Source organism: Lampris incognitus, chromosome 11, assembly GCF_029633865.1.
Source record: "Lampris incognitus isolate fLamInc1 chromosome 11, fLamInc1.hap2, whole genome shotgun sequence".
Taxonomy (NCBI): domain Eukaryota; kingdom Metazoa; phylum Chordata; class Actinopteri; order Lampriformes; family Lampridae; genus Lampris; species Lampris incognitus.
The window spans coordinates 34,484,605-34,512,559 of record NC_079221.1 but is presented as its reverse complement, the minus strand read 5'-3'; the positions used below and the strand labels follow the sequence as shown (position 1 = coordinate 34,512,559).

The 27,955-nt window shown below is 41.8% G+C and overlaps 1 protein-coding gene across 1 annotated transcript; it reads right to left on the bottom strand.

Moving 5' to 3' along the window:
* Window positions 1-63: 63 nt before the first annotated feature.
* vil1 (villin 1) lies at window positions 64-27,955 on the bottom strand. Its single transcript, XM_056289171.1, has 20 exons — window positions 27,906-27,955; window positions 21,431-21,538; window positions 21,235-21,309; window positions 20,800-20,996; window positions 19,905-20,013; window positions 14,712-14,822; window positions 13,212-13,417; window positions 11,346-11,424; window positions 10,856-10,954; window positions 10,415-10,568; window positions 9,153-9,253; window positions 8,902-9,039; window positions 4,080-4,238; window positions 3,744-3,923; window positions 3,397-3,542; window positions 2,454-2,598; window positions 2,052-2,240; window positions 1,858-1,926; window positions 957-1,097; window positions 64-547 (listed from the first exon to the last, which is right to left on the bottom strand). Exons 2-20 carry the CDS (start codon window positions 21,503-21,505, stop codon window positions 434-436), a joined length of 2,487 nt encoding a protein of 828 aa, XP_056145146.1. The 5' UTR covers window positions 21,506-21,538; window positions 27,906-27,955; the 3' UTR covers window positions 64-433.

Here is a 27,955-nt window from a genome sequence, read left to right as displayed (position 1 = left end):
CTCGTGCTAATCATACAATCTTAAATCAACAACAACAGGAATATAGAAATAAATGTCAACTACCAATAAATCTAACAACAAGGTACACACAATAATGCTTTTTCCACCATATCCTTATTCATATGTGACACCAGTAATTCTTGATATTGATTGTCAATTGTTCCCAACCTTGCGTTGCCAGCATATTGAAAGCAAACAAGGAACGGCTGACAACATGAGAGTTAATTTATTCTACATTAGGATTTTTTTCTATGTTCTTGTGCAAACATCTTTACCATTGATGCACTCTTAAATAATAGCATGTACAGATTTACCATTCCTCTCTTCAATTCCAGGTGGCATATCTAAACCACCACTTTACAATGACACATAAAACAATTACAAGTTAAACTGTCAAAAATGGACCCCGGGGGTCTCCGTTGTCTCCTCCCTCCTAGAAGAGACCCTTCTCTTTCTTCAGATTTTGTTGCTTCCAGAGTGGCATTGAGTAGAAGTCGAGCCGTGAAACGCCCAGGACTCGAGTGAAGTCTTCGTCTGATAGATAGTCCTATAAAACAGGGAGCAAGATAAAAAGAACAACTTTAAATTTACAAGTCTCACCTGACACTTTACCCAGCAAACTGCTGGCTTAATCTAATTTTATAGTTTTGTGTGCAGCTTATGCTGACAGCTCACGTGAGCACATTTTAATTTGTGTGCTGTTAATAAGCAATGAGGTACACAAGACACATTCTTCACATCATAAGGCCACAGAGAGTCAACGGACACCTGATTTAAAATAACACAAATATGGAATGATCCGAAAAAATTAAAAGAGAAAATCTTAATGTGAGAGGCTTATATGCCCTTTACTCTTGTTTCTAGGTGTTTCTGTGTCCACATGCTTCGATTAACAGACAACTGAGAAAACCAAACGAACAGGGAATTTGATGAAAGGCTTTTTATTTCCTGGTCACCTCTTTCCTTGTTGGATCAATCGTGTCTGGCAGGTCATCAGACAGGTTATTGAGCAGCTTATCAGCAGGGAGGATGGGTAGCACTGAGGGAGTAGGGATCCCCATTGTTGTAGTGGTCTGGACAGAGTTCTTGTTCTTATCCTGTAGGCAGACACGCAAAGTCGAGATTCAGCAAGTCGTAAGGGAATGGGAATCAACCAACCAACCAACCAACCAATCAATCAATCAATCAATCAATCTTTATATAGCACATTCCATACAGTGGCTGTAAGCCCAATGTGCTACACATGACCGAAATACAATGCGACAAAAACAAGCGCAAACAAACAGAGGTGAGCAAAGGCACAAAAAAGCAAAACAACAAATGAAAGAATGAAGCAACAATAGATGAGTAAAACAACAAGTGGCACAGCTCCTTAAGTAAAAGCCAGGCTAAAAAGATATGTCTCAAGTTTTCTTTTAAAAATGTCCACAGAGGTGGAGTCCCTCGGATCCTCAGGTAGGCTGATCCAGAGACCAGGGCCTCAGAGACTGTCTGTCTCCTCATGTGGTTTTGCTGAGATCTTTGGGATGATCAGGAGGCTAGCTGCAGAGGTTCTGAGGAACCTGCTAGGTACATATTTGAAAAGCAAGGCTGAGACACAGGCTGGTGCCGGGCCATTCAGTGATTTAAAAACTAGTAATAAAATCTTAAAATCAATTCTAAAACTGATGGGCAATCATTAGATAGGTGTTATTTGTGCTCTCTGTCTGCTCTTCATCAGTACTTGGGCTGCTGCATTCTGAACAAGTTGTAGTCGGCCAACAGAATCACGGCGATATGAAGGACAGTGCCGTAAGGTGTTAAATAACAGAAGTATGGGTCTACGCAGTGATTAATGGATTAATATTTGTAACTCACCACCGTGATTTTGATGACATCAGTGGCATCCCAAAGCACAGACCTCAGCTCCTCGTAGGATTTAACTCTCTAATGAAATAAAAACAGGTGCTACTCACAATGCTGTTTGAATATATCATCACTTTAATTGAAGACTAGCTGTCTTTATCAAGTTGTTTTAAAATGTTTTCCTTTTTTCTTTGCAAACAACTTACACTCCACATTTGGGGGTCCCAGGCAAGGAACCACCCAGTGAAAGTAGGGGGCTCAAAGCCCTGTTTGACCAGAACAATGGGGGTATCCTCATCTCGCCCGCTTGGATGGTAGCACAGGTATTCCTGTGCTGTTGTAACTGCTGCCTCTTTCTCCACTATGTTGGCACCTTTTCCAATCCAGAGGAACACCTGAAAAGATGTGATGTGCTATTGAAGTAACCCTTTACAGCCTTAAATTGCATTTAAAGAGTGCAACTCCTACAGGTGTGCGTTCAAGATATGGCATTGTTACATGTGGTTATACGCTACTGCATTACAAATCAGTTGTACCTACCAAGACAGAAGCAAAGAACGAATTGTCAGACAGATTTACAATGGAGATAAAAAAAAGTTAGCCCTGACCATGTCCCAAATATCAAGCAGCATGATGTCATCCTCATCCAGGTCTTCCTGGTCAAAGTTGGTGATCTCCGTGGCCAAGAAGCGTCCCGTCTGGTTGGAGCACTCAAACAAACGGGGAGTGATGATGTCGCACTCCTCCGGAAATCTGTTGAGGGCAATGTGGATATGGCACTTGAAATGTGGATGTTACAGCGCTATATAACAAAGAATCATGCACAAAAGGCAGGAATCAGGACAATACCGATCTGGTCCTTGAGACACATTAAAAATGACTGCTATATGCCACTTAGTTTCGAGGGTTTAGTGGACTATTATTGCATCTTTCAGGAAAAAAAAGGCAATTACAAAATTAACCCTTTTATTTATTTTTTTTAATCTAATGCTTTTTACTCTTAAATTAATTGTTGGAAAACATTTGTGGAAATCAAGTGTTAGATTTGGGTTCATTCTAGCACGTTTTTTTTTTAAATTTGCAAGTTCGAACAAATGAGTAGAAGTAGTTAATGCAACTTACAAGTCATTTAACATTTTCTAGACAAGCTGTTTTGCCCCCTAAAAACTGTCAAGTGTCCCAATTTCTGAATGCGTATCCATCATAAGAACTATGTTTATGCAAAATCAGACACATTTCTCACAAAGCCCAATGGTGTTCACTATACCAGCAAGGGCTACACTTGTGGACAGAGGTTATTTGTGAGGAAAATCATAACTGAGTGCAACCAATGGGTGTTATTACACCATTTACTAGATAAGGTGCAGAATTTTGATAAGACGTCATATATAAATTTGTCTGTTTCAGCATTACAGGTTAGATTTTTATTAGTTTTGTAATATAGTTTTGATTGGAGGTAATAGAAGTCTGAATGGACAGGGACAGCTCATTAGTCAGCATCCTCTCTCTGTATTAATTTTGGGTACATTAGTGAAGAGTCATGCTAGCTACCTTTTACTGTGGGCATATTGTGTCTTCCCGCCTAGATTGACCCAGAAGTGTGCCGGCTCTTGGCCCTCTGCAATGACATATTTCTCCTGTCTGGATATGATGTCTGCAAGAGATTTACCCATTTCTCGCTCATCACCACTGCATCCCTGCAAGGAACCAGGTTACATAGTTAAGATGTGGTCAGTTTTAGAGGTTGTTAATACGAAGATTAAAACAGAACCTTTGCACCACTAAATACAAACATTTTACTACATCAGTGACAGTGTGCCTCATTTCCACTGCTACCATCTATTTTTTTGTTGTTGGAGTAATTTGATTCAAGTTCACTATTTTTAAGTGACATATACCTTTCCATACCACAGATAGCAGCAGGAGTCTGTGTTGAGTAAAAATACGTCATTAGAATTGAGGGAGGAGCAGCGTGCAGGGACCTCCATGGCCCGGGTGTTGAACTCGTTCGTGCCACGCACTTGGAAGAGATGCACAGACGGATGGGCACGTGTGCGGTTGGGTCTGGCAGTTCCCTCCTGTTAACAACAATCACATTTAAGACAATATGAGGACTAATTTTGTTTGGTGAATGTAACTAGATATATCTGCTGATGTTTTAGCAGGAAACTAAGAACCCCAGTCAGCCATAATATATTAATATCAGTGCTTTGTAGTAATTCAAATGCACTTACCTCATATACGATCATCTTTCCTTTGAATATAGCCATGAGGTGGAGAGGTTCTTTGCCCATGGGTACGTGGACCCGCACAGGCTCTCCGTTGTACTGTTGGTCCAATTGGATGGCTTGAAAAGCAGAGGCAGTGAGCTCCTCTTTACTTGCATGGCGACCCTACACAAGAAACATCACATGAAACGATGAGCTCTGTGTGCAAAACTTCATCCATCCATCCATTCATTTTTTTTATACCCACTTAATCCAATTCAGGGTCACATCTAAAGAACATTATTACTTTGAAGAGATGCATAAAAACCAGCTGTAACAGCAGATCACTAACACGGGTCATATTGGAAGATTACTAACCCCCGAACCGCTAAAAAATATAACTTTTCTAAACTAAAATGTATAAAAAGCAAATGATCAAAAGACACATAACTATTCATTAGTGAATTCTTCCTCACATATCTACTCACTCTTTGTATTTCACAGCTGGGCTCTGCAGTCATATTTATGCTATTAAATGAGACTAAGATTTTCACCTTAATGTAGCCTACAACATTTCAATAGGTCTGAACAGTATATATTTGATACACCATCGTTTTTCATTTGGAGGGTGGGGCCATTTTAATCCAGTAGGGACCTGCTGCAAACACTGGCAGGCCGATTGTGACATGACTTCGGGTGTTAGGTGTACATTTTAGCACATATACAAGGCAGCATGGAGAGGTATATTGTGTGCAGGTATAGTTTTGTTGAGTCTGCTGGGTGTTGGTGTAAAGGGAGGTGCTTCCAGGACATTGTGGGTCAAACTCAATGAAACATCAATGAGGGAAGGTATCTACTTGATAACCTCAGTGATATGCCCAAACAACTCTAAACCCTTTAATATATTGTTTACATAGTTTAGTAAATAGTACTGGCATGTTGGTGACGGGAACAGATGATGAGGTGATGGGTAGGTATGGTGTCAAGGAGAGGAATGTGGAGGGACAGATGGTGGTGGATTTTGTGAAAAGGATGGAAATGGCTGTGGTGAATACATATTTCAAGAAGAGGGAGGAACACAGGGTGGTGTATGAGAGTGGCGGAAAGTGCACACAGTTGGACTATATCTTATGTAGAAGGCGCAAGCTGAAAGGAATTGGCGACTGTAAGGTGGTGGTGACAGGGGAGAATGTAGCTAGGCAGCATTGGATGGTGGTCTGATGACTCTGGAGATCAAGAAGAGGAAGAGAGTGAAGGCAGAGCCAAGGGTCAAATAGTGGAAGTTGAAGAAGGAAGACTGTTGTGTGGAGTTCAGGGAGGAGTGACGACAGGCCCTGGATGGTAGTGGAGAGTTGTCGGATGGCTGGGCAAGCACTGCCGAAATAGTGAGGGAGATAGCAAGGAAGGTATTTGGTGTGTTATCTGGACAGAGGAAGGAAGACAAGGAAACTTGGTGGTGGAATAGGAAGTGCAGCAAAGTATACAGAGGAAGAGGTTAGCAAAGAAGAAGTGGGATAGACAGAGTGATAAAAAAGCAGACATGCGTACAAGGAGATGTTGCATAAAGTGAAGAGGCTAAGGAAGGAGAAAATAATAATTTTACTTACATAGCACTTTTCTAAAACAATATTACAAAGTACTTCACACACACACACGCACACGCACGCACGCACGCACGCACACGCACACACACACACACACACACACACACACACACACACACACACACACACACACACACACACACACAAACCGGACAAGGCAAAAATAAGAGTAAGACTAAATAGGTAAGAGTAAAAATAAGGACAGAATAGATAAAAACAAATCTCAAACATTTGTAAAAGTTTTCATAAGAAGAAAAGGTTTAAGATGAGATTTAAAAGAAGCTAGAGACTTGGTTTGTCTTAGTTCAACAAGAAGAGAGTTCCATAGTTAGGGGACTCTAACAGCAAAAGCCCGATCACCCTTTGTAACAAACCGAGACCTGGGAATAACTAGCAGCACTCCATCTGTACATCTTAATGGTCGAGGGGGCATATACCAAGTCAATAAATCACAAATGTATGAGGGAGCAAAACATTTAAAGCCTTAAAAGTGAGCAATGAAATTTTAAAATCAATTGAAAATATAACAGGGAGCCAGTGTAGGGAGGCAAGCACAGGAATGATATGGTCATGCCTCATTGTCCCGGTAATGAGCCGAGCAGTGGCATTTTTGTAGGGAGCACTTGCTGATACCAAACTAACGTGCGTTAAAATAGTCGAGCCGAGAATAAATAAAAGCATGCACAACTTTTTGCAGATTGGCAATTTATAAAAATGACCTATTTTTTGAGATTAGCTTCAGCTGCAGAAAGCTGACTGAACAACATGTTTGATTTGATTAACAAAACTGAGGTTAACATCATTATTACCCCAAAATTTTTAGCAGCCTGCTTAAGACTACCCGGCAGACCACAAAGATTAGTAACAAAGGGGCTGATGGACTTTTCGGGACTGAACAGAATGACCCCAGATTTACCATCATTAAACTTGAGAAAATTTTCAGACATCCAGGATTTAATGTCAGAGGCAAGTTGTGAGATTTGCTAGGGTGCTAGGATCTGTGGGTTTTAGTGGCATGTATAACTGAGTGTCATCAGCATAAAAATTGTAGCGCACATCGTGATTTTGAATGACCTGGCCAAGGGGCAGCTTGTATATAAAAAGAGAAGGGGCCAAGAACTGAACCTTGAGGGACACCACAACTCAACTGAGCCAGCGAGGAGGTAGAGTTACCCAGAACAACAGAAAAAGTTCTGTTGGTGAGGTAAGAGCGTAATAAGCTAAGAGCCGAGTCCTTGATGCCAACCCAAGTCCATAAGTGATGTAAGATGATACTGTGATCAACTGTGTCAAAGGCAGCACTTAAGTCTAAAACAACTAAAATCGAGCAGTCATTTGTACCGATTGGCTGCACAGAGGGACTGAGCTGGAAAATATGTGCAGCATCAACCAATGATCAAGGGCAGAGATGGAAATTTGCTGACAAGTGAGGAGAGTGTGTTGAGAAGGTGGAAGGAGCATTTTGAGGGGTTGATGAATGAAGAAAATGAGAGAGAGAGAAGGTTGGATGATGTGGGGATAGTGAATCAGGAAGTGCGGTGGATTAGCAAGGAGGATGTGAGGGCAGCTATGAAAAGGATGAAGAGTGGAAAGGTTGTTGGTTCACATTACATACTTGTGGGGGCATGGAGGTATTTAGTGGAGATGGCAGTGGATTTTTTTGTAAACTACATTGTTTAACACAATGTTGGAAAGTGGCTGGTGTGACAGGTGGCTGGTGTGACAGAGGAAGATGCAGAGGACAGGAAGAAATGGAAACAGATGATCTGCTTTGGCGATCCCTAAGTAGTAGTAGTAGTAGTAGATATTAGAGGGACATCTCAGGTTGGATGGTTTGGTGACAAAGCAAGAGAGGCAGTTTGGATATGTGTGGAGGAGAGACGCAAGGTATTTTGGGAGAATGATGCTGACTATGGAGCTTCCAGGCAAGAGTAAAAGAGGAAGGCCAAGGAGGAGGTTTATGGATGTGGTGAGGGAGGACATGCAGGTGGCTGGCATGGCAGAGGAAGATGCAGAGGACAGGAAGACGGATGATCTGCTGTGGCGACCCCTAATGGGAGCAGCCCAAAGTAGTAGTATAATTAGTAGTAAATAATACTGGCCGTGAAACGGGCTACAAAATTCACAATGCTGTATCTTGATATCCAGTATGAATCAATTTGTATTATTTGGATTATAGGGCTGACATAATCTGCTATATAGAAGAATCAGAATCCACATCTTCTTTTTTTTTTCTGGCTAAGTACGCCTATACACACACGAGAAATTTGACTCCGGTACACAGTAGCTTCTAGCGCTTGCAGACATCACTCACGCACACCAAAAAAAAAAAAAGAAGAAAAAAGAAAACAAAACCCCAAAAAGAAAAAAAAACAGAAGAAATAAATGGAACATCAACAAGACATTGGTGGCAAGCATGTATGCACAACAGGTATGTCACTACTATACACAGTCTTGTTATGGCTGAGTTATCAACAACCTATGCCCATATATCATCATCATCATCATCATCATTGTCATCATCATCATCAGTTCCATAACCTATGGAGTTTGTAGAAGCACAGCTGATGCCTCAACAAGGTGGAGTCATCATTGTGTTTCAGTAGGGGGAGTACCTGGTGGTCCCTATCTCCTCTCCAGGTACGGATGGCCGTTGGTTTACAGAGGAACTCATCCGCCCTTTGATAATATTACACTATATTATCTTACATACCAGAAGTACACACTATATACTCACCTACCATCCACCTCACAACTACATACTATATTATATACCTATGTTACAACAACAACAATAACAGCAATAATTGTAACCAGTATACAGCAGTTGTATTTGTATTTACAACTGAACATTTGTCTTGCACAAACATTTGTATTGCACATTGTAGTAGGTAAGACATCTTGACCAGAGAGGGCTATTTACATATTTATATTACATAAAATGTATATTATGTGTTATAGTTACATGATAAGTGTCTATTCCTGCACCATACCACACCATCAGTGTTCATGAGAGAGATGGCCTGCCTGGTGAGAGATGGCCTGTCTGGTGGTTTTGGTGCCCATGTAGTGCTACTGGTGTTTGTCCCTCTCAACATTCAATTTAGTATTTAATATTGGTAACTGTTTGAAAGAGAAACTAAAAGAAAATTATTTATAGCCTAATAAATCACTAGAATGTTCAATTTATTTTCCAGTCCAACCCTTTTAGTTTGGGGATTAGTTTTTTTTTTAAAATCTCTTACCTGCCAGATGTACAGTATATAGTGCTTCTTATAGTTGACTTCATATTGGTAGAGGATGAGGTAACAGTCACCGCCATAGAAATGCCCAAACCATTTCCGCTCCACTGGAACCAGTTCATTGTCTTCTAGCCGCCAGACCTGTAAGGAAAGACAGGCAGATTTACAGAAAACAACATTGAGGAAGACATCGTGTCCAACAGAGCATCCTCAGCATATTTTCAGATGGGTGCTTTGTCTTCATATTTTCTTACCTTGACTTCACCTGTCCCATCATCCACCATTTTCTTCTGGGCAGCCAGATCCGGCCTCGCATGCATAGAGGTGGCATCAATCTTGATTTGCTCAACTTTAGCTAAGTAAAAGAGGATGAGACAGGAATCCTGAACAACATTGTTTATATTGTATATTTTGAGGTGACTGAATCAGAGTTGTGTTAAGCCTTTTTTGTTGAAATACATTTTCTTTGTGTTTCAATCTTTGACTTCAGTTTGACTTTCTCACCGTGAGTTTCTACAGCTGTGTTTGAAAAATTCAAACATGCTGTATTGGTTCTGTTGTATTAGTTTGCAACTGTTTTTTTGTACTTTGCATTTATATTATACAGATGGGTTAAGAAAGAGTTCTTTTCTTCTTAATAATAAGTTCACTGGAAAGTTCTACCCGATAGTAGATACTAAAAGGAGAAACTACGAAAGTGTTCATGATTTGGATATTCATACATTAGTTATTGTCTTAAATATGGCAGCAATAGAAAGCTTAAAAGAGGACAGTTGGCATCTGGGTAGTGTGGCGGTCTATTCCATTGCCTAGCAACACGGGGATCGGCGGTTTGAATCCTCATGTTACCTCTGGCTTAGTTGAGCGTCCCTACAGACACAATTGGCCGTGTCTGTGGGTGGGCAGCCAGATGTGGGTACGTGTCCTGGTCGCCGCATTAGCGCCTGTTCAGGGGGGAGGGGGAACTGGGGGAAACAGCATGATCCTCCCGTGCACTACATCCCCCTGACGAAACTCCTCACTGTCAGGTGAAAGGAAGCGGCTGTTGTGGAGTCGACTCCACATACATGTGGCATGTGGTAGTCTGCAGCCCTCCCCAGATCAGCAGAGGGGGTGGAGCAGCGACCGGGACGGCTCGGAAGAGTGGGGTAATTGGCCGGATACAATTGGGGAGAAAGGGGGGGATAAATAAATAAATGAATAAAAGATGGCAATTTATTTGCGTGTCAACCTACAGATTGTAGATTTAACATCGTTTTCAGATTTCTGTAATTGCGGCGTATTGAAGATACTGCTTCATCCTCAGGTTTATGAATGGTAAAAAGCCTTCAAAGGCCCCACACTGGTAGTTATAGGATCTTGATGGCATTTAGAGACTTATTACTGCACTCTTCATTACTTCCTGAGAAATCCATGCGGCACAAAATACAGAAGATATTTGTTGCACCCCTTTCTTATCCAGAGAGTGTTGCACAATAAATCTAAGAATTCATAAATATGTTTGGACAAAGCTCACCAATTTTTCCTGGGCTGTTTACCATCCCTAATCCCACCGTCTGGCCTTTGACAGTCCAACTCTGGAATAACTGCTTGAACGTAGCTGACTCGGCACCATCATTCACCGTCTCCACATAGGTGGAGGGAGAATAGCCCTTTGCCTTTATGTATGCCTACAGGACAAAAGTAATATGGGTTACAGGTCTACACAGAGGACATATTCTTCTCTTTTAGGTCCTGCCATCAATAGATGTTGTGTGTTGGGACAACTAAGAGGGAGTAAAAAGGAAGTGGCAAAAAAAACCCACAGAAAAATGTCGATTACAACCAATTAAAACAACATATATCCAGCATAAAGACCATTGCACATACAAATAATACAAAGTATTAGTCAAGTCAAGTCAATTTTATTTGTATAGCCCAATATCACTAATTATAAATGTCAAAGGATGAAGCTTACTGCTGCTTTATTCAGTGACTCAGAGCGTTCATTTTGAGAGGCCTTCTTTCCTTTCCACATGAAAATCTTTGTTCCACCTTGATCCAAAAGATAACAGTCCTGAGAAATCAATAAATTGCAATGACTTAATTGGGGAAAAAAATCAGCTCTAATAAAACAATTGTAGTGAATTTCCACACTGAATAATTACAAAGCTGACCATGCTTTCATTTCCCTTTACTCATGTCTGTGTAGCCATACTTGCACACTCCGTATTTTTAAACCACCAGATGGTTTGTAAAGGGAACTGCTTGGTTTCAGTCACATGGGGGAAAAAGGGCAACATAGCTAGCTCAGACAGGCCTAAAGTACATCTGATCCACTAGAACATTTAGATCAATTTTATCAGTTTACTTCTCTGCCCAGAAAAAAAACCGTCTGTGAAATATATCAATAATGACTGTTACACCCTTTGAAAGCTATGCTGTCTACAATACATATGAAGACCCACCTCATGATGGAGGAACTCCTGTTTCAAAGGCTTCACTGCCACCTCCTGAACCACCAGGTTACCTTCGACATCTAAGACTCTGCCAACAGAGGCCATACAAAATCAGGACAAAGATTTTACCCGTTGAGTCTTGAGACATGGACCACAATATTCAAAGGTAGTTTTGTTTGTGATGCAGATGTACCTCTACACCAGACAGGGCAAAGCCAAACTACAGTATTGATTTTAATTGTAGAGCAGCTCTACTTTATATTCAAGTGAGAACTGGTGAATTAATACATGAACGAAACTAAGCGAGGTGGTTATGCTGCGTTCAAGACAACTAGTGAAAAATGACATCCAATTTGTGAAAAAACGTACTGAAAACTTGTCGTACTCGCAATTACAGGTTAGAAACTCGGGCATCATTTCAGAGCTCTGATTTATCTGACCTGAGCACTGGCCGGGACAAAAACATGGGACAAAAACACAACTAAATATATATACTTCTAGAAAGTAATTGCATTATAAGAAACATATTTAACATGATTATATTTCAATGTAAGAGTTTTTCCTACAGGATGCCATGTTTGTTTGTTTTTCTGTTTTCCCTGATTAAATGCGTGAACATATGACATCAGAAGTTGCAAATTTTCTACTTGAAATGTCTGAGTTCCAAGTTGTCTTGAATCCAGTATTAGAGCTGCGTTGCAAAGTGAAGCCAAAGCATCTATGCTGCTGTTTAGTGGCCATTTTCAGTGGAAATTTTAACCCCGCCCACATCCATGCTAGTAAACTAAGACATCTAAATAAATACACAAATAATAAATGTTTCCCTCAAGTATGCTCTGCCATTTCAACTTGTTCCCCTCACATTACCATCTCATCCAATATCTATTTTTAGGATCGACAACTACTATTTTTGGCTGCTCCCGTTAGGGGTCACCACAGCGGACAATCCATTTCCATCGCTTCCTGTCCTCTGCATCTTCCTCTGTCACGCCAGCCAATTTCATGTCCTCTCTCACCATATCCATAAACCTCCTCTTTGGCCTTCCTCTTTTCCTCTTCCCTGGCAGCTCCATATTCAGCATCCTTCTCTCTCCTCCGCACATGTCCAAACCGCCTCCCTTCCTTTGTCTCCAAACCGTCCAACCTGAGCTGTCCCTCTAATATACTCATTCCTAATCCTGTCCTTCTTTGTCACTCCCAACGAAAATCTTAGCATCTTCAACTCTGCCCCCTCCAGCTCCGCCTCCTGTCTCTTTGTCAGTGCTACCGTCTCCAAATCATCCAACATAGCTGGTGTCACCACCATCTTGTAAACCTTCCCTTTAACTCTTGCTGGTACACTTTCTGTTGCAAATCACTCCTGACACTCTTCTCCACCCACCCACCCCACCCTGCCTGCACTCTCTTCTGCACCTCTCTTCTGCACTCCCCGTTACTTTGAACAGTTGACCCCAAGTATTTAAACTCACACACCTTCATCACCTCTACTCCTTGCATCCTCACCATTCTGCTGTCCTCCCTCTCATTCATGCATATGCATTCCGACGTACCTCTACTGATTTTCCTTCCTCTTCTCTCCTATCCATCTAATATCTATCTTAAGGATAACATGTTTTTATAGAAGTTATTTGATGGTATTGAAAAGGGCATGGTCGGATCTGTAGATGAGTTGATTGACAGCTGTAGTCGCAGCAGCATGCAGCTCAGTCACCGACCACATGGCACACAAAGGCAGGGGTACATGCGCATAATGGATGTGGGCAGGTGTTTCTACTACGCAGACTCTTGTCCCAAATTTCATCTACCGCGCAACCGGCATTATGAGAGTAAATGGTGTCACATTGTCCATTTGTATATGCAGTCAATGATACTAACTGGAAGAGCTTGATGCCAGTCCTCAGCTTGTAGTCCACCATGTCATCAGGGGCAATAACATCCTTGATATCCCGCCTGTCTCCGAGGTGCTGCTTCATCACCTTCATGGCCTCCTCGGATGACTTGTCGTCATCGCCCTCCACCACCGTAACTTGTGCCCGCCTGCCCCTCTCTCTGTCACGGATGTCTTTGGCCAGGTTAATTCCCTACAGAGAACAACAAGCAAGCATTGCAGAGAAATAGGCCTCTCTGTACTGGGAATCTGTTTGTTGACCCCTCTCGTGACCCGAGATATTGTAGACTTAATTGTAAAACTAACCATTGATGTAATACATCGTGGGTAGCTTCAACTTTTTTGGTACCTACGAGGGTGGGTGTTTGAACTAAAATAGGGATCGATTGGCCACTAAATTGGGAGAAAAAAGGGAAAAATCAGAAAAAAAGAAACTTTTTAGGTACCTGCCTGTGACAACAGAGTTTATTCGTTATTTCAAAATAATGTCTTTTCTTGAATTGGAGCGGATGTGCACATTTTGGGGCAAGGTGGAAATCCTATTTGATCACAACTTTAAATGCTGTACTGTGTAAGAAATGGGCACTGGTGTGCTTTTCTACGGTGAGAATTAAGTTTTTTGTTTTTTTTGCTGTGTAAGCCTTGAATTCAAAGATGGTGATTAAAGAAAATGTTGCTGGAATTCTGCTTTTAAAATCAGAATGAGATCAGAAACCAGATTTAACCTTCCACGTCTAAAAACCTTGAACACAGCATAATGAAACATTCACCAATATTTGTATGTGTAAATTACTAATGTCTTTTACATCTATCAATAGATGTTTTCAATAGTCTTGAGAACTGTAAGGGAGTAGTCAAGTCGTCACTGACATTCTTGAGCTGACCTTTGAGTGGTGACAAGCACAAGCAAGGGTTGGCAGTAATGGTGGTCGGGGTTTCATATTTTGATGATTTGATCTGATTGGCTGTATGTAATAGTGTGCCTGATGACATCATGAGTATCAGAAAATAGAAGAAACAAGACTGGTTGAGGGGGCGTCCGGGTGGCGTAGCGGTTTATTCCGTTGCCTATCAACACTTGAATCACCGGTTCAAATCCCAGTGTTACCACCGGCTTGGTTGGGCGTCCCTATAGACACAATTGGTCGTGACTGTGGGTGAGAAGCTGGATGTAGGTAAGAGTGGGGTAATTGGCCAAGTACAATTGGGGAAAAAAATACCCCTCCCCTGAAAAAAAACTGTACTAGTGGGAGCTCTTTTAAGGAGTAAAAAAAAGAATTCTACCTTTTGTTACAGTAGAAAGATGGGAAAAAGTGTATGAAAATTAAATAAATAAGGGATGTTTGAAAATATTTGTTTCAGCTTCAGCTGGACTTTAAGTGGTTTTGTAAGAGAAAAACTATCCTGTGTGGCTTTAGAATCAAGGCATTGGAAGAGACAAAACATTAATATGAGTTCTGACATCTTACCTAGAGACTCACGCTTACCTTGAGTCTCTCCATGCGGTTGCTCTTGGGGCCGTTCCACTGGATAATGAGGTTTCCCAAATCCAACAGGAAGACGTCACCTTTGTTGAAGCTGTTCCAGCTTATGTCCACCTGCAGTCAGGCCGAGGTGTTAGACACAGGGGAAGACAATGCTGAATGTTATCATGCACTGCAAACAGCAAATAATGAATAAATATTGGTTTTGTGTCCAGTCTGGTATAAGTTGAGGCAGATGCTTATTGCCTGATATCTGATAAAGTTAGCCTTAAATAGCATTTACAGTCAGATGTCCTTCCTTGAACAACTGGATAAGACCAGGGTGAGATAAGGGCAGCAAAAGTGAGAATGCCTCTTCTCTAATATAACAGAATGACCTGTTTCATAAACATATTACATTGAAGGACGAAATTGGTTGGCTGAAGTTCAATATTGCTTTTTTTTTTTTATATTTCCGGTTCATATTGTCTGAAAAAAAAGAAGAAAAAACATGTGCCTTTATGCATGCTCAATAATTCAGGTAAGGAAAGCACAGAAAGGTGATCAGTTCATCTGGACACAACGTTTACTGAGTGAGATACGTCTCATCACTCATCTAAGTGACCTCTTCAGTCTCAACTGACTACAGGTATCCTCACCCTTATAAACAATACAGTGGCATAATGACAAAAAATAACAATCAGGTTCAAATGCAAATTACCGTGACCATTAACTAGAGTTACAATGGCCATATGGCCATGTGTACTATTCACAAAGAATTGGAGAATAGTTGCAATCACAGCATTGTAAGATGGCTGCAGATGTACTCTTAGCCCCCCCCCCCCCATTTCAGGGATAGCTTTTCCCTCTTCACGTAGATGAAAAAAATATACCAATATAGACATCATTTGACATTAATCTCCAATAAATTCATAGTTTCAGAAACAGTTGTGTTCCCCTATCTACAAAAAATATTTATGCCCATGTCTGCATGTGTGTATTTGATAAGACTGCTTGTGTAAATTCACTTCCTGATTTTTTTTTATTTTATTGACTGCATGAAAGACAGCCTGACCTCGACCAAGGTGAATTTAACAGGGTTGATTCTTGGCTAATAATGCTCTTTCCTCTTCAGTCTTCATCCTGCTTGAGTTATAACCATTTCTGGGTTTGCAAATCATGGATCACCTCCTACTTGTACACTTATTAGGTGCAATGCTGTAAAACTTCAGAACTTTACAGTGCACCCCCTCTTCTGGTCCGGGGGGGGGGGGGAGGCTGCATCCATTAATGGTCCCTTCACTTCTTTTTTTGAACCTGATGTTGAGTTGTCTGAAAAATGTCTCACTCACTTTGTAAATAAGGTGGAGAATATTAGGTCCTGGTGGCATGGTGGTGCAGTGGCTAGCGATGTCACTTCACAGTAAGAAGGTCCTAGGTTTGAGCCCCGGGGTAGTCCAACCTTGGGAGTCGTCCCGGGTCGTCCTGTGTGGAGTTTGCATGTTCTCCCCGTGTCTGCGTGGGTTTTCTCCGGGGGCTCCGGTTTCCTCCCACAGTCCAAAGACATGTACTAGGTCAGGTGAATCGTCCATACTAAACTGTCCCTAGGTATGAATGTGTGTGTTTGTGTGGGTGGGCTCTGTGTGACAGTCTGGCGGCCTGTCCAGGGGGTCTCCCTGCCTGCTGCCCAATGACTGCTGGGATAGGCTCCAGCATCCCCGCAACCCTGAGAGCAGGATAAGCGGTTCGGAAAATGGAATGGAATATTAGGTCCCAAAATCCAGCCAGGCTCTTGCATTCGTTCCATTCCCCATATTAATTCTGCCCCTTTCAATCAGTTTCAACCAATTACACTTTCAGTGTTACAGAGTACAGTCTCTAATAGGAACTCCTCCTCCTGCATCCTAGACATCATTCCCACTAAGCTGCTCAAGGAGGTATTTTCAACTATCAGCCCCATTATTCTGCAAATTCTTAATAATTTTCTGGCCTCTGGTTCTTTCCAGACAATTTTAAGTATACCATTGTTCACCCATTGCTAAAGAAACCTAATTTAGATAAATTTTCCCTAAGTAAGTACAAACCAGTCTCCAAATTGTCACTTCTATCTAAGTTTTTGGAGAGTAATTTCCTCTCAATCGATTTCTTTTATGAACACTAATACTGTTTTTTAATAGTTTCCAGGCTGTTTTTAGAGCACTTCATGGTACCGGGACAGCTATAGTAATGACCTACTATTGAATGCAGACAGAGGTGACTGCTGAATTTTAGTTCTTTTATACTTTGGTGCTGCCTTTAACATGGTCGATCACAACATCCTCTTTCATCGCTTAGAGACTTGGATTGGCATAAAGGGCTCAGCTCTTAGCTTATCATGCTCTTACCTCACCAACAGAACTTTTTCTGTTGTTCTGGGTAACTCTACCTCCTTAGTGGCTCAGTTGAGTTGTGGTGTCCCTCAAGGCTCAGTTATTGCCCCCCTTCTCTTCTCTATATACATGCTGCCCCTTGGCCAGGTCATTCAAAATCACGATGTGCTCTACCATTTTTATGCTGACGAAACTCAGTTATACATGCCACTAAAACTCACAGATTCTAGTGCCCTAGCAAATCTCACAACTTGCCTCTCCAACATTAAAACCTGGATGTCCAAAAATGTTCTCAAATTTAATGATGATAAGTCTGAGGTCATTCTGTTCGGTCCCGAAAATTCCATCAGCCATTTTGTTACTAATCTTGGTCTGTCAAGTAGTATTAAGCAGGCTGCTAGGGGTAATATTCGATGCTATCCACAGTTTTGATATCCATCCATTATCCAAACCGCTTATCCTGCACTCAGGGTCATGGGGATGCTGGAGCCTAACCCAGCAGTCATGGGGCGGCAGGCAGGGAGACACCCTGGACAGGCCGCCAGGCCACTGATAATCAAATCAAAAATGTTGTTCAGTCATGCTTTCTCCAGCTCAAGCTACTCTTCTACATTAGATCTTTTTTTATCAATTGCCAATCTGCAAAAAGTTGTACATGCTTTTATCTATTCTCGGCTTGACCATTGTAATGCACTTTATCTGGGTATCAGCAAGGGCTCCCTCTACCATCTGCAGTTGGTACAAAAGGCCACTGCTTGGCTCATTACCAGGACAAAGAGGCATGACCATATCACTCCTGTGTTTGCCTCCCTACACTGGCTCACTGTTATTTTTCGAATTGATTTTAGAAATTTATTGATCACTTTTAAGGCTTTAAATGGTCTTACTCCTACATACATTTGTGATTTATTGACCTGGTATATGCTCCCTTGACTATTAAGGTGGAGCCCTGCTGGTTTTTCCCAGGTCTCGGTTTGTTACAAAGGGTGATCAGGCTTTTGCTGTTAGAGCCCCCACACAATGGAACTCTTCCTGTAGAACTAAGATAAACCAAGTCCCTAGTTTCTTTTGAATCTCATCTCAAAACGTTTATTTTTATGAAAGCTTTCACAAATGTTTGATATTTGTTTCTATTTATACTGTTTTCATTTTTACTCTTACTTAGTTGGTCTTACTCTTATTTTTGCCTTGTCTGTAACATTATTTTAGAAAAGCGTTATATAAATAAAGTTATTATCATTATTATTTCTTCTGTGTTTCCTGTTTTACATCCTGGGTCCAAACTGTGGACTTGAGGCACTATTGGGCAGATGTTACTTGATTGACAGTACTCTTAATATGTGGGCTGTTCCGAGTAGGGCGATCTTCTAGACTGCATGGATGTTGATGTTTCCTGCGATATGGTTGGTGAACTTTTCAACTCCCTACTTCATGAGTTCTAGCGCTCCAATGACCACTGGTTTTGTTTCAGTCTTCATTCCCCACATCCCACTGATTTCAATCTCCAGGTCTTTGTACTTGGTCAGCTTCTCTGTGACTTTCACTATGATGGTTTTTTTTTTTGGATGGTATTGCCATGTCGATGAGCATGCACCTCTTTTCCTTCCTGTCCTTGATAATGATGTCGGGATTGTTGGCTTCTATCTCTCTGTCAGTGTGGATGGGCATGTCCCCAGAGGATGGTGACATCATTGTTCTCAGTGACCGTGTTTGGCTGATGTTCGTACCACTTCTCAATCATCTTGATCTTGTAACTCCTGCAGATCTTCCAGTGCAGGTATGCTGCTGCCTTGTTGTGCCTGTATATCCTGGTCTTTGCCAGTTCTGGGCAGCCTGAGACAATGTGGTGGATGGTTTCTTCGTACATTCCACAGATTCTCCATTTTGGGTCTGTTCCATCTTTGATGATATGATGGTGATAGGATCTGGTTGCCAGGCTCTGGTCTTGTGCAGTGATTATCAGGCCCTCCGTCTCTGCTTTCAGTCCGGTGCTCCTCAGTCACTGGCATGTCTTTTGTTGGTCCCCATCTGCATCTCTCATTCTTTTTGGGTACTTCCCGTGCATTGCTTTGTCCTCCCAGGTTATTTGCAGTTGCTGCTGGCCATGTTTTTTTTTGCCTTTTGCTTCACTTGTTTAGTGTAGATGGTAGTTGCCTCATTTTCTGTTGGTGGGGTTTCTGGGACATCAAGCTCTTTCTTGAATTGTGCAGTTTCTTTATTGATGGATTAGATCTGATGTTTTACTATTTGGAGGAGTGGGTCATCTGTTTTTGTCAGACATGCACCTAGCCCGATAGTGGTAGTCTTGAAGGTCAGTTTGAGTTGGACTAGGCCTCGTCTTCCTGAAGCTCTTGGTATTATTATTATTGTTATTATTATTATTTTATGTCATCTGCATCACATGGTTGTTGGCTACTTAGATGCCCCCATATGACGAAGGCAGTTCTGAGGGGATTGATCGTAATTTGCTATCCCCTGGACATGTGAAAAAGCATTTTTCGCCTTCAAAGCAGCTGTGTGATATGTCTAATTTTTTATTAAATTTATCACCAAGGAAGTCAATTCAACCCTCCTGTATGCCCTTACAAAGATGTTTTTAGCTGAAAAAGTGTAAAAAAAATAAAAGAAGCTAAATAAAACTGTTTCCGCATTAATTGTTTTCACTTCTTTCTTAGTTGTTCTTCTTATTGTTTCTCTCACTAAACCTTGTGTCCAGATGAACTGATTCAACTTTCTGGGGTACTTCTTATTGCTTCTCCTTTATATGAGCTTTCTGTGTTCACAGCGATATTGTCGAGGCACCCTTAATCTGACATTCATAGTTGGCAGGTGATTTGTATCTTCTCACCTCTGCTGCAACCACATGTTTCCGTCCCTTGACGTGGAGCAGTCGTTTTACATTGTAAGTATTGGTGTCCATATGCTTCATCCCAGAGGCAACATCACCCTTCTTGTAACTGTGGAAGGATGGGAGTGTCAGGGGGTTAGTTAGCATGATGTAAGCTTGAACCACATGTGCTATATTTAGCATGTAAACCAGACTACATTCTGACACATTTATTCCGCCAACACCATTTCCCCCAGCTGCCATATTGACAATTCACAAGACTGGGACCACATCCCCTTAATTTTGCTTTTTTTTGGTCTTTTCTCATGTTTTATAAATAAATGGAAGTTCAGATGAGCATTGAAAAACAAACTATCTAGATGAATGTATGAATAAAAAAATATTAAATCTATCATTTTGAGCTGACTTAATCCTGGAGTACACCAGGTACATTTCTTATCTGTTCATCTCTCAGAAACACAGAAACGCTCTACTTTTAGTCATTGCTGCTGTTAACTCCAAGCACCATGCTGGTGTTAACTGCTCTGAACATGACCTTAAAAAAAGCAGAGTCCATCAGTCCCTTTGGTGTTATTTGTGTATGTGCGTCTTACGAAAATCACCAACCACGCAACATGGTCAGTTACATATATAATTTGCAAGATCATTTGTTTACTCGAATGAGCAATTCAGTATATTTCCATGTAGGATATTGCCCTCGATTTTAAGCTTTTAAATGCATGGTTTACATCATGCTGTAGTTCAATGTCACAATAGGACTTTGCAAAGTGAGCATGGAAATAGGCAGTTGTTTCTCACTGATGGCGTTATGACGGCGTCTAAAATGAAGGTGTGTCTGATGGTAACTCTTTTCATCATTATCACATCTAGGCATGTCAGCATGTTATTTGCTCACATAAGGCCCCTTTTGAAGTATCCACGGAAGGTGTCGCTCTCATATCCCTGGGCCTCACGGTGCTGGATAGCCACGCCACCCAAGGCCTCATCCATCATGGTGGTGTAGGTAGCTGCCGCCTCCTGTTCGCCTTGGGAGGAGGACCTCCCCAGCCAGAAATGGATGTCGTAGGTGAAAGAGCCACGCATTTTGTTTATCTACACAAGTTATGAGACCAATACAGACAGTCGTTGCATAAAACACAAAAGATCCAGTCAAACATAGCAGCATTATCGTATCTGTTTTGTTAAACATGTCCGGCTCTGCAAGTATTGTCAGTGGAGAACGTATCGTGTTGGAACAAAGTTCATAACTTGTGATGTGTTCATCAGGGGTGACATGATGAGTCCTCTCATAGCATCACACATTTTTGATTAGATGGAAAATCTTACTCACATAAAGGACAACATAGCTGTCCCCTTCGTAAAAGTTTCCATATGTCTTGGTGGGTAAGGGCACCATTTCCTTGTCCTTGCCAAAATAAAACATATGCAAAAGACAACGAGGAGTTTTCATATGAACTTGTGTCCCATGCTTTTATTGCGAATTTATAGCAAGGCGAACACTGATTTCTCAAACTTTGGTCACTCACCTCTATTCTCCATATATGCAGGCCTGCTATGTTCTTATTGAGGATTTCTAAAACTTGGGTTTTGATTTGGGCCATGGTTTCAGTTGGTTTTCAGATGTGAAGACTTATCTAAGGGTAGGAGGAAATTGTAGATAATTACATACGTATAATACTTAGAAAAAATTGTCATGCATGCATCTGCATCAGGTGCTATCACAACTATAGGCCAGCAAAGATCTGAACATCAACGATAGTATTGTTTTTTTTCTCTCATTTGCCTCAAATGTAGTAAACTGTAAAGAAAAAAACCATCATACAGCTATCAAGAACAGATATACTCCAAGAAACTAGAAGAAGCTTAACTGATCAAAAGCATAATGTTGAAAACAAATTGCTACCCACCAAGCAGGAAGGAAATGCACTAAAGCAGAATGTGGATATTTTGGAGCATCACAGAGTGAAGTGGTGCTGATAGTATCTTATGATACATACATGGGATCATGTTGTAATTGGACTTATACAGGCTTCAAGGCAACTGACAAAAATGGTGTGAACACTTGCCACAGCTGATGGGCAAAGTAAATATCCAGACACTTCAATCAAACATTAGCCTTATAGAGAATGATCAATCAATCAATCAAGTTGCATTTTGTGTTGCACTTTGATGATGATGATGAATGATTTCCTTCATTCACTTATTTATATAGCGCTTTTCTAGTCTACGGACAACTCAAAGCACTTTACAGTGTATGCCTCACATTCACCCATTCACACACACATTCACATACACTGATGGTGGAGGCTGCCATGCAAGGCGTCAACCTGCTCATCAGGAGCAGTTAAGGGTTCGGTGTCTTGCTCAAGAACACTTCCACACTCTCTCTGCAGGAGCCGGGGATTAAACCAGCGATCCCCGGCTCCAGCAATTACTGGACGATCTGCTCTACCTCCTGAGCCATGCTACCACCAATAAGGTTTTGTTGGGGGATTGATGACGCCTCTTTTTTTGTGATGAGGTGGGAGGGGAGGGATTACGCATTGGGCCTCATGCAACAACCGTTTGTATGCACAAAACTGTTTGTAAAGTGTGTGTACAAACTGAGAGAATCATTTAGCATTCAGCAATGTCGTCTTATTCAGGGTTTGTTCATTTATGTGTTTGAAATTTAAGTAGGTGTGGACCTGTTGTATGCTAAAATGCACAGTTGTGCTGATGGTCAACCACATCTTTCCAAGAGGGAGAAGTCTGTAAGTCAGTGGTCTACCTCATGGAAAGACTAGCTTTAATATTGGAGAGCATAAGATAAAACATTTTCGTACAGATATATGGGAGTTTTGTTTGTATTACATGGGTTTGTTTTACTGTTGTTCAGCCTATTCGCATCTGCACTAATAATTGATAGGTATACAAAGGAACTGGCTAAAGGAAAAATCAATTATTACCCCTAGCGGGTTTCTTAGAAGATTTATTAAATGCTTATTAATTATTACTGGAGATGAAAATAGGGGGGGGGGGCGTTGAATCAAACCTATCACACACACAAAGCTTCCACATACTGCACTCTTGCACAACCGGAACTGGTGACACTTTATTAATGTGTGTAAACCTGCAGCCCCCAGGTTTTTATATCAAACTTTGTTTTCTGAACTTGTAACGCTCCTTTTGTTTTTTATCCTGTTTACAGCAACACATATCTTGATGTAGAGGCAGCACCTAATCAGTTGTTCACATTTGTCCAAATCATTTCTTTTTATTTATATTTTCATTTGTTTTTGCAACTGACACTCAAAGCCATGTGTCCTTTATATGGACATTTTAAGGTATTAACTGTGTTAATTGGAGGTTCGCTGGTGTTTGCGTTCTATTTATGAGCAGGTGACATTCAACATTCAACGCACACCAGTATGAGTGAATTTGAATGATTAAGAAAGTTTCATGAATCCTGCATCGAATTCTCTTGCATGGTTCTCATAAGAATGAAACCAAGACAAATTCAAGAGATAGTTATGAGGATGTTCTTGCAGGGTGGTCTTTGTGAGGTAAAGCAACATTAGGGCATGGATTCTGCGTCTAGTATGTTTGCTTTGTCTTTATTTGATGGCTGGGAGAGCTGGTGCTGGATCGGCTGGGAGAGCTTGGTCTGCTGCATCCTATGGGCCCAGGGACCACGGCCCTGTTCGGAGCTGCGCCTGAAGAGGTAGCAGCGAGGGCGGTCTGACAGGACACAGAAGCGGGGCAGGCTAAGCTAACTGCTAGCCCATGCAGACCAACCGTTCCGATAACACCGACGACAGTCTGGCAGAGGCCTTGCCGAGCGTTGACTGTGTTTTAGTGTCATCGTGTGGAGTGTGGGGGGCGTGTGTGTCAAAGGTGTCTGGCTGGGAAAGCTGGCATTGGATTGGCTGGGAGAGCTTGGTCTGCTGCATCCGGTGGGCCCAGGGACCACGGCCCTGCTGGAGCTGCGCCCGAGGAGGAAACACCGAGGGTGGTCTGACAGGATGTGGAAGAGGGGCAGGCTAAGCTATCTGCTAGCCCATGCAGACCGGTAGTTCCAACACTCATCCTGGCTGGCGTTCGTTCTCTGGACAGTGGAATTTTTGGACTGTGTTGCACTGAGTGGACTGTGTTGTTAACTGTTTGTGTGTGGGTCACTAGGGTGACCAGATTTTCAAAATCCAAAACCGGGACCCTAAAAAGTGTGCTGCACGTTTGTGCACGCGCACATGCATATGCACGTGCTCACAACCTTGTCTGTCTCGCCGGACATGATGGGGGATGGATGTTGAAAACTGGGACATTTTACTACTTTACAGATATTTGTTGGGACTCGGGACACCCAGCTTGAAACCAGGACAATGCTGGACAAACCAGGATGTCTGGTCACCCTAGTGTGTGTGTGTGTGTGTGTGTGTGTGTGTGTGTGTGTTTGCCTTTTTTTTGCTTGGTTGTCTCTGTTTTTGTATTTTTTTGGTGGTGTTGTTTTTGGAAAATTTGGGGTGTGTGTTTTTGTCTTTTGTGTCGCACTGCTGTGGGCAGGGGGATATGAAATTTTGTTTCTTTTGCGTATGTAAGTACATGAAAGAAATGACAATAAATTGTCCCTGTTTCTGTATATTTGGCTGAATGGATAAAAAAGATATTCTTCATTGTGTGTTACACTTAAAATATGAATTGAGATATAAGAAGAAACCACCGCATTAATAAGCCCACTACAGAGAGGCTCAGAGTCAGAGACTGGCACCTTTATGGCATTCACTTTTATCTGTGCAAGAGATGCCAAGTGTTTATGGTCACAGCTGAATTGTCTTGTCATCAGCCTGCAAGAGGAGGAAGTAATAAGGTTATTTGTCCTGTGGTGAGGCTTGCCTCGGTTTTATTGCTATGCACACACATGCAAGTATGATTTATGTTATTCATTTTCTCAGCACTTTGTATTATGTATTTCTGAAGTTAGCTTTATAGAAATTCAAAATGTACAGTCTTGTTTTGGTGGTTAACTGCAGGCAGCTGCAAAAACGCTCAGAAGCACTTTCAAAAATGTTCAAGCTCCACACGTAAACAGCCAGTACTAGAGAGCTGTTGAGAGAGTAGATTGGGCACAGCTCCCTTTATGATCAGCAGACCATACAGGCATATTGTCTTGTGTTTGCTCTCTCTGTCCTCTGCAACTCAACACTTTGCAGTTGTATCTCTGATGACAAAAACAAAGAGCAAACCCATTGTCCAAAAATACCTCCAAATGCATAACGGGGTGGTGAGAGTTTACACATTAGTGTACCGCCAAGACAAAAAGCATGTTGATATTGATAAGATTATTCCCTCTGTATCTGCAAGGCCTCAGCAACCACCACAACAGCTAGCATGGCAAAAGTACCGAACATAGAGGGGTCAGGTTCTCACCAAAATACCTAATTGAAGAATAGAAAGGAAAATGTTTAAGCACACAGCCATTTGAATCAGCAGACACTGAGCACATAGTCACAGACATAAACGAGAGTTTGGGTTTTATGGTAATGCATCCTAATTAATACGCAATATGTTTGAACTTTGTATTTTGTTTCCCAATATCAGGCAGCTGCAGACATCTGTGGCGTTTCCATCACTTCATTACTGTTCAGAGGTCTGGCGATGGAAAAATACTCCCATGAGTCATTGTTACAGTCATCACCTCCTTTCATTGGTTGGATACTATAAGGAAAGGCCGGGGCAAGTCCTTCACTGACTGCTTAGCGAACAATGACAACCAATTGATCTTTCAATTGCGTCCAAAGGTGTGCCTGGTTCAAGATGGGACTCATTTAAATCTGGAGCTGAGCGGCAGATATCTAGATTTTGCGTCCCTGCCTTGTTATTTTCATCTGATAACACACATTTATGAGTTCATGTTTCTGATTAGCCGAGTTCCAACAGTTATAAATGTCAGAAATGATGGCACTATGGCCTGACTTGAGACTGCTTCATATCATAGAGAGTGTTCCTCAATTACACCCAATTACACCCAATTGGCCTTGATGGCCACACTGTTAAAAAAAAGGTGGGGGTTCCACATTCTCGTAATAACTTTTTTTTGGGGGGGGGATTACCCCCCTTTTCTATCCAATTATATCCGGCCAATTACCCCACTCTTCCAAGTCATCCCAGTCGCTGCTCCACCCCCTCTGAGACATGTGGTGGTGGGGAGGGCTGCAGGCTACCACATGTCTCCTCCGAGACATGTGGAGTCGCCAGCCGCTTCTTTTCACCTGATAGTGAGGAGTTTCACCAGGGGGGTGTAGTACGTTGGAGGATCACGCTATTCCACCCAGAACAGGCACCCCGATCGACCAGAGGAGGCGCTAGTGCAGCGACCTGGACACATACCCACATCCAGCTTTCCACCTGCAGACACGGCCAATTGTGTCTGTAGGGATGCCCGACCGAGCCAGAGGTAACACAGGGATTCGAACTGGTGATCCCCGTGTTGGTAGGCAATGGAATAGACCGCCACGCTACCCGGACCCCCCCCCCCCTAACAACATCCTTAATGTGTAAATTGATTGGAATATTTGCTAGATTTTGTAGTAAGTATATGTAGAATTCAACTTGAACCACATCAAACCCCCTCCTGGCATATCCAAAGGAATTGAGTCGAGTGCAGCTGGACTTGGTATTTATCCGTGAAGACGTTTCGCCTCTCATCCAAGAGGCTTCCTCAGTTCGTGCCTTTCTGACTAGACCAAGGTAGTCTGACTGGCATACATTACACCAGTTACCAAATTCGCGCTGTCGAATTTTTCAAAAAAAAAGGAGCAAGTTAAAAAGCAGGGACTTGAACGTCTTTGGCATTGCATGAGGTAATATACATGAGGTCAGTGAAAAACCAACGAGTTGATATTCCCAGAATCCTGTGGCCGTATTAAGATTTAATATCACTACAGGCGACAAGCAGAGTTTTGCAACAGCCATCTGGTGCTGTTTGTCTGTGTGGTGGTGATGACAGTAACACCGTGCCCTGGGGGCATAGTACTATTACACTGTATTTGTCGACCACACCCAGGTCCACCAAAGCCTGTTTTGATGTTTTATTTTTATAAATCCATATAATTTTTTTTACATGGTGATGCCGGTCGCGTGGCTTGGGTCCTGGACTGTTCCAGTGGCGTCTGGACACTGCTTGGCATCCTGCGCATCATATTCTTCATACATTTTATAAATCCATTATAATTCTGTTTATCCTCTTTCAATGTTGTATTGTGTAAATTGTGTAAACGCAGCATCCATTGCATGTTGTCCGTCCTGGGAGAGAGATCCCTCCTCTGTTGCTCTCCCTGAGGTTTCTTCCCATTTTTTCTCCCTGTTAAATGGGTTTTTTTAGGGAGTTGTTCCTTATCCGATGGGAGGGTCTAAGGACAGGATGTTGTGTTGCTGTTAAGCCCACTGAGGCAAACTTGTAATTTGTGATATTGGGCTATACAAATAAAATTGATTTGATTTGATTTGATTTGATGATCACCAGAGTAAAGCTGTCACCTCCCGTCTTCACATAAATCCCACATCTACATTGTACAAATAAAACTAAATGAGTACAACAGCTGAGAGCCTCCTTTTGCACATATACATCATGAACCGTATCCATTTGATAGTAACTGCAGGGGTGATTTACAGCAAGGTACGCCACATCACAATATGGACTAAATAATAATCATCTGCTCATCTGAGATCTTCTAAGACTGCAAACAAATGGCTCATGAAGAGTAGATGTAATAGAAATAATTGAATAATACATCAATGATTTGTCCTCATCAGAAAGTGTTTTTCCATCTATCTTAGGTAGTCCTAACTGTCCACGCATCCACTTTGTTTACCAGAAAACCATAAACGATCAACATCAGGTATGAAATTAAGCAATGGCAACCTGATGACACTTTGGACAATTCCACCCGTGCGGCTTGTTTGCATACAGCCGTATTTTCTAACTTTGTGTGGCGCTCTGAGGATCGGATATAAAACACTTACCTGATGTAAATGGACCTGGTCAGAAAGCAATGGGCCAGAGAGGGACTGAT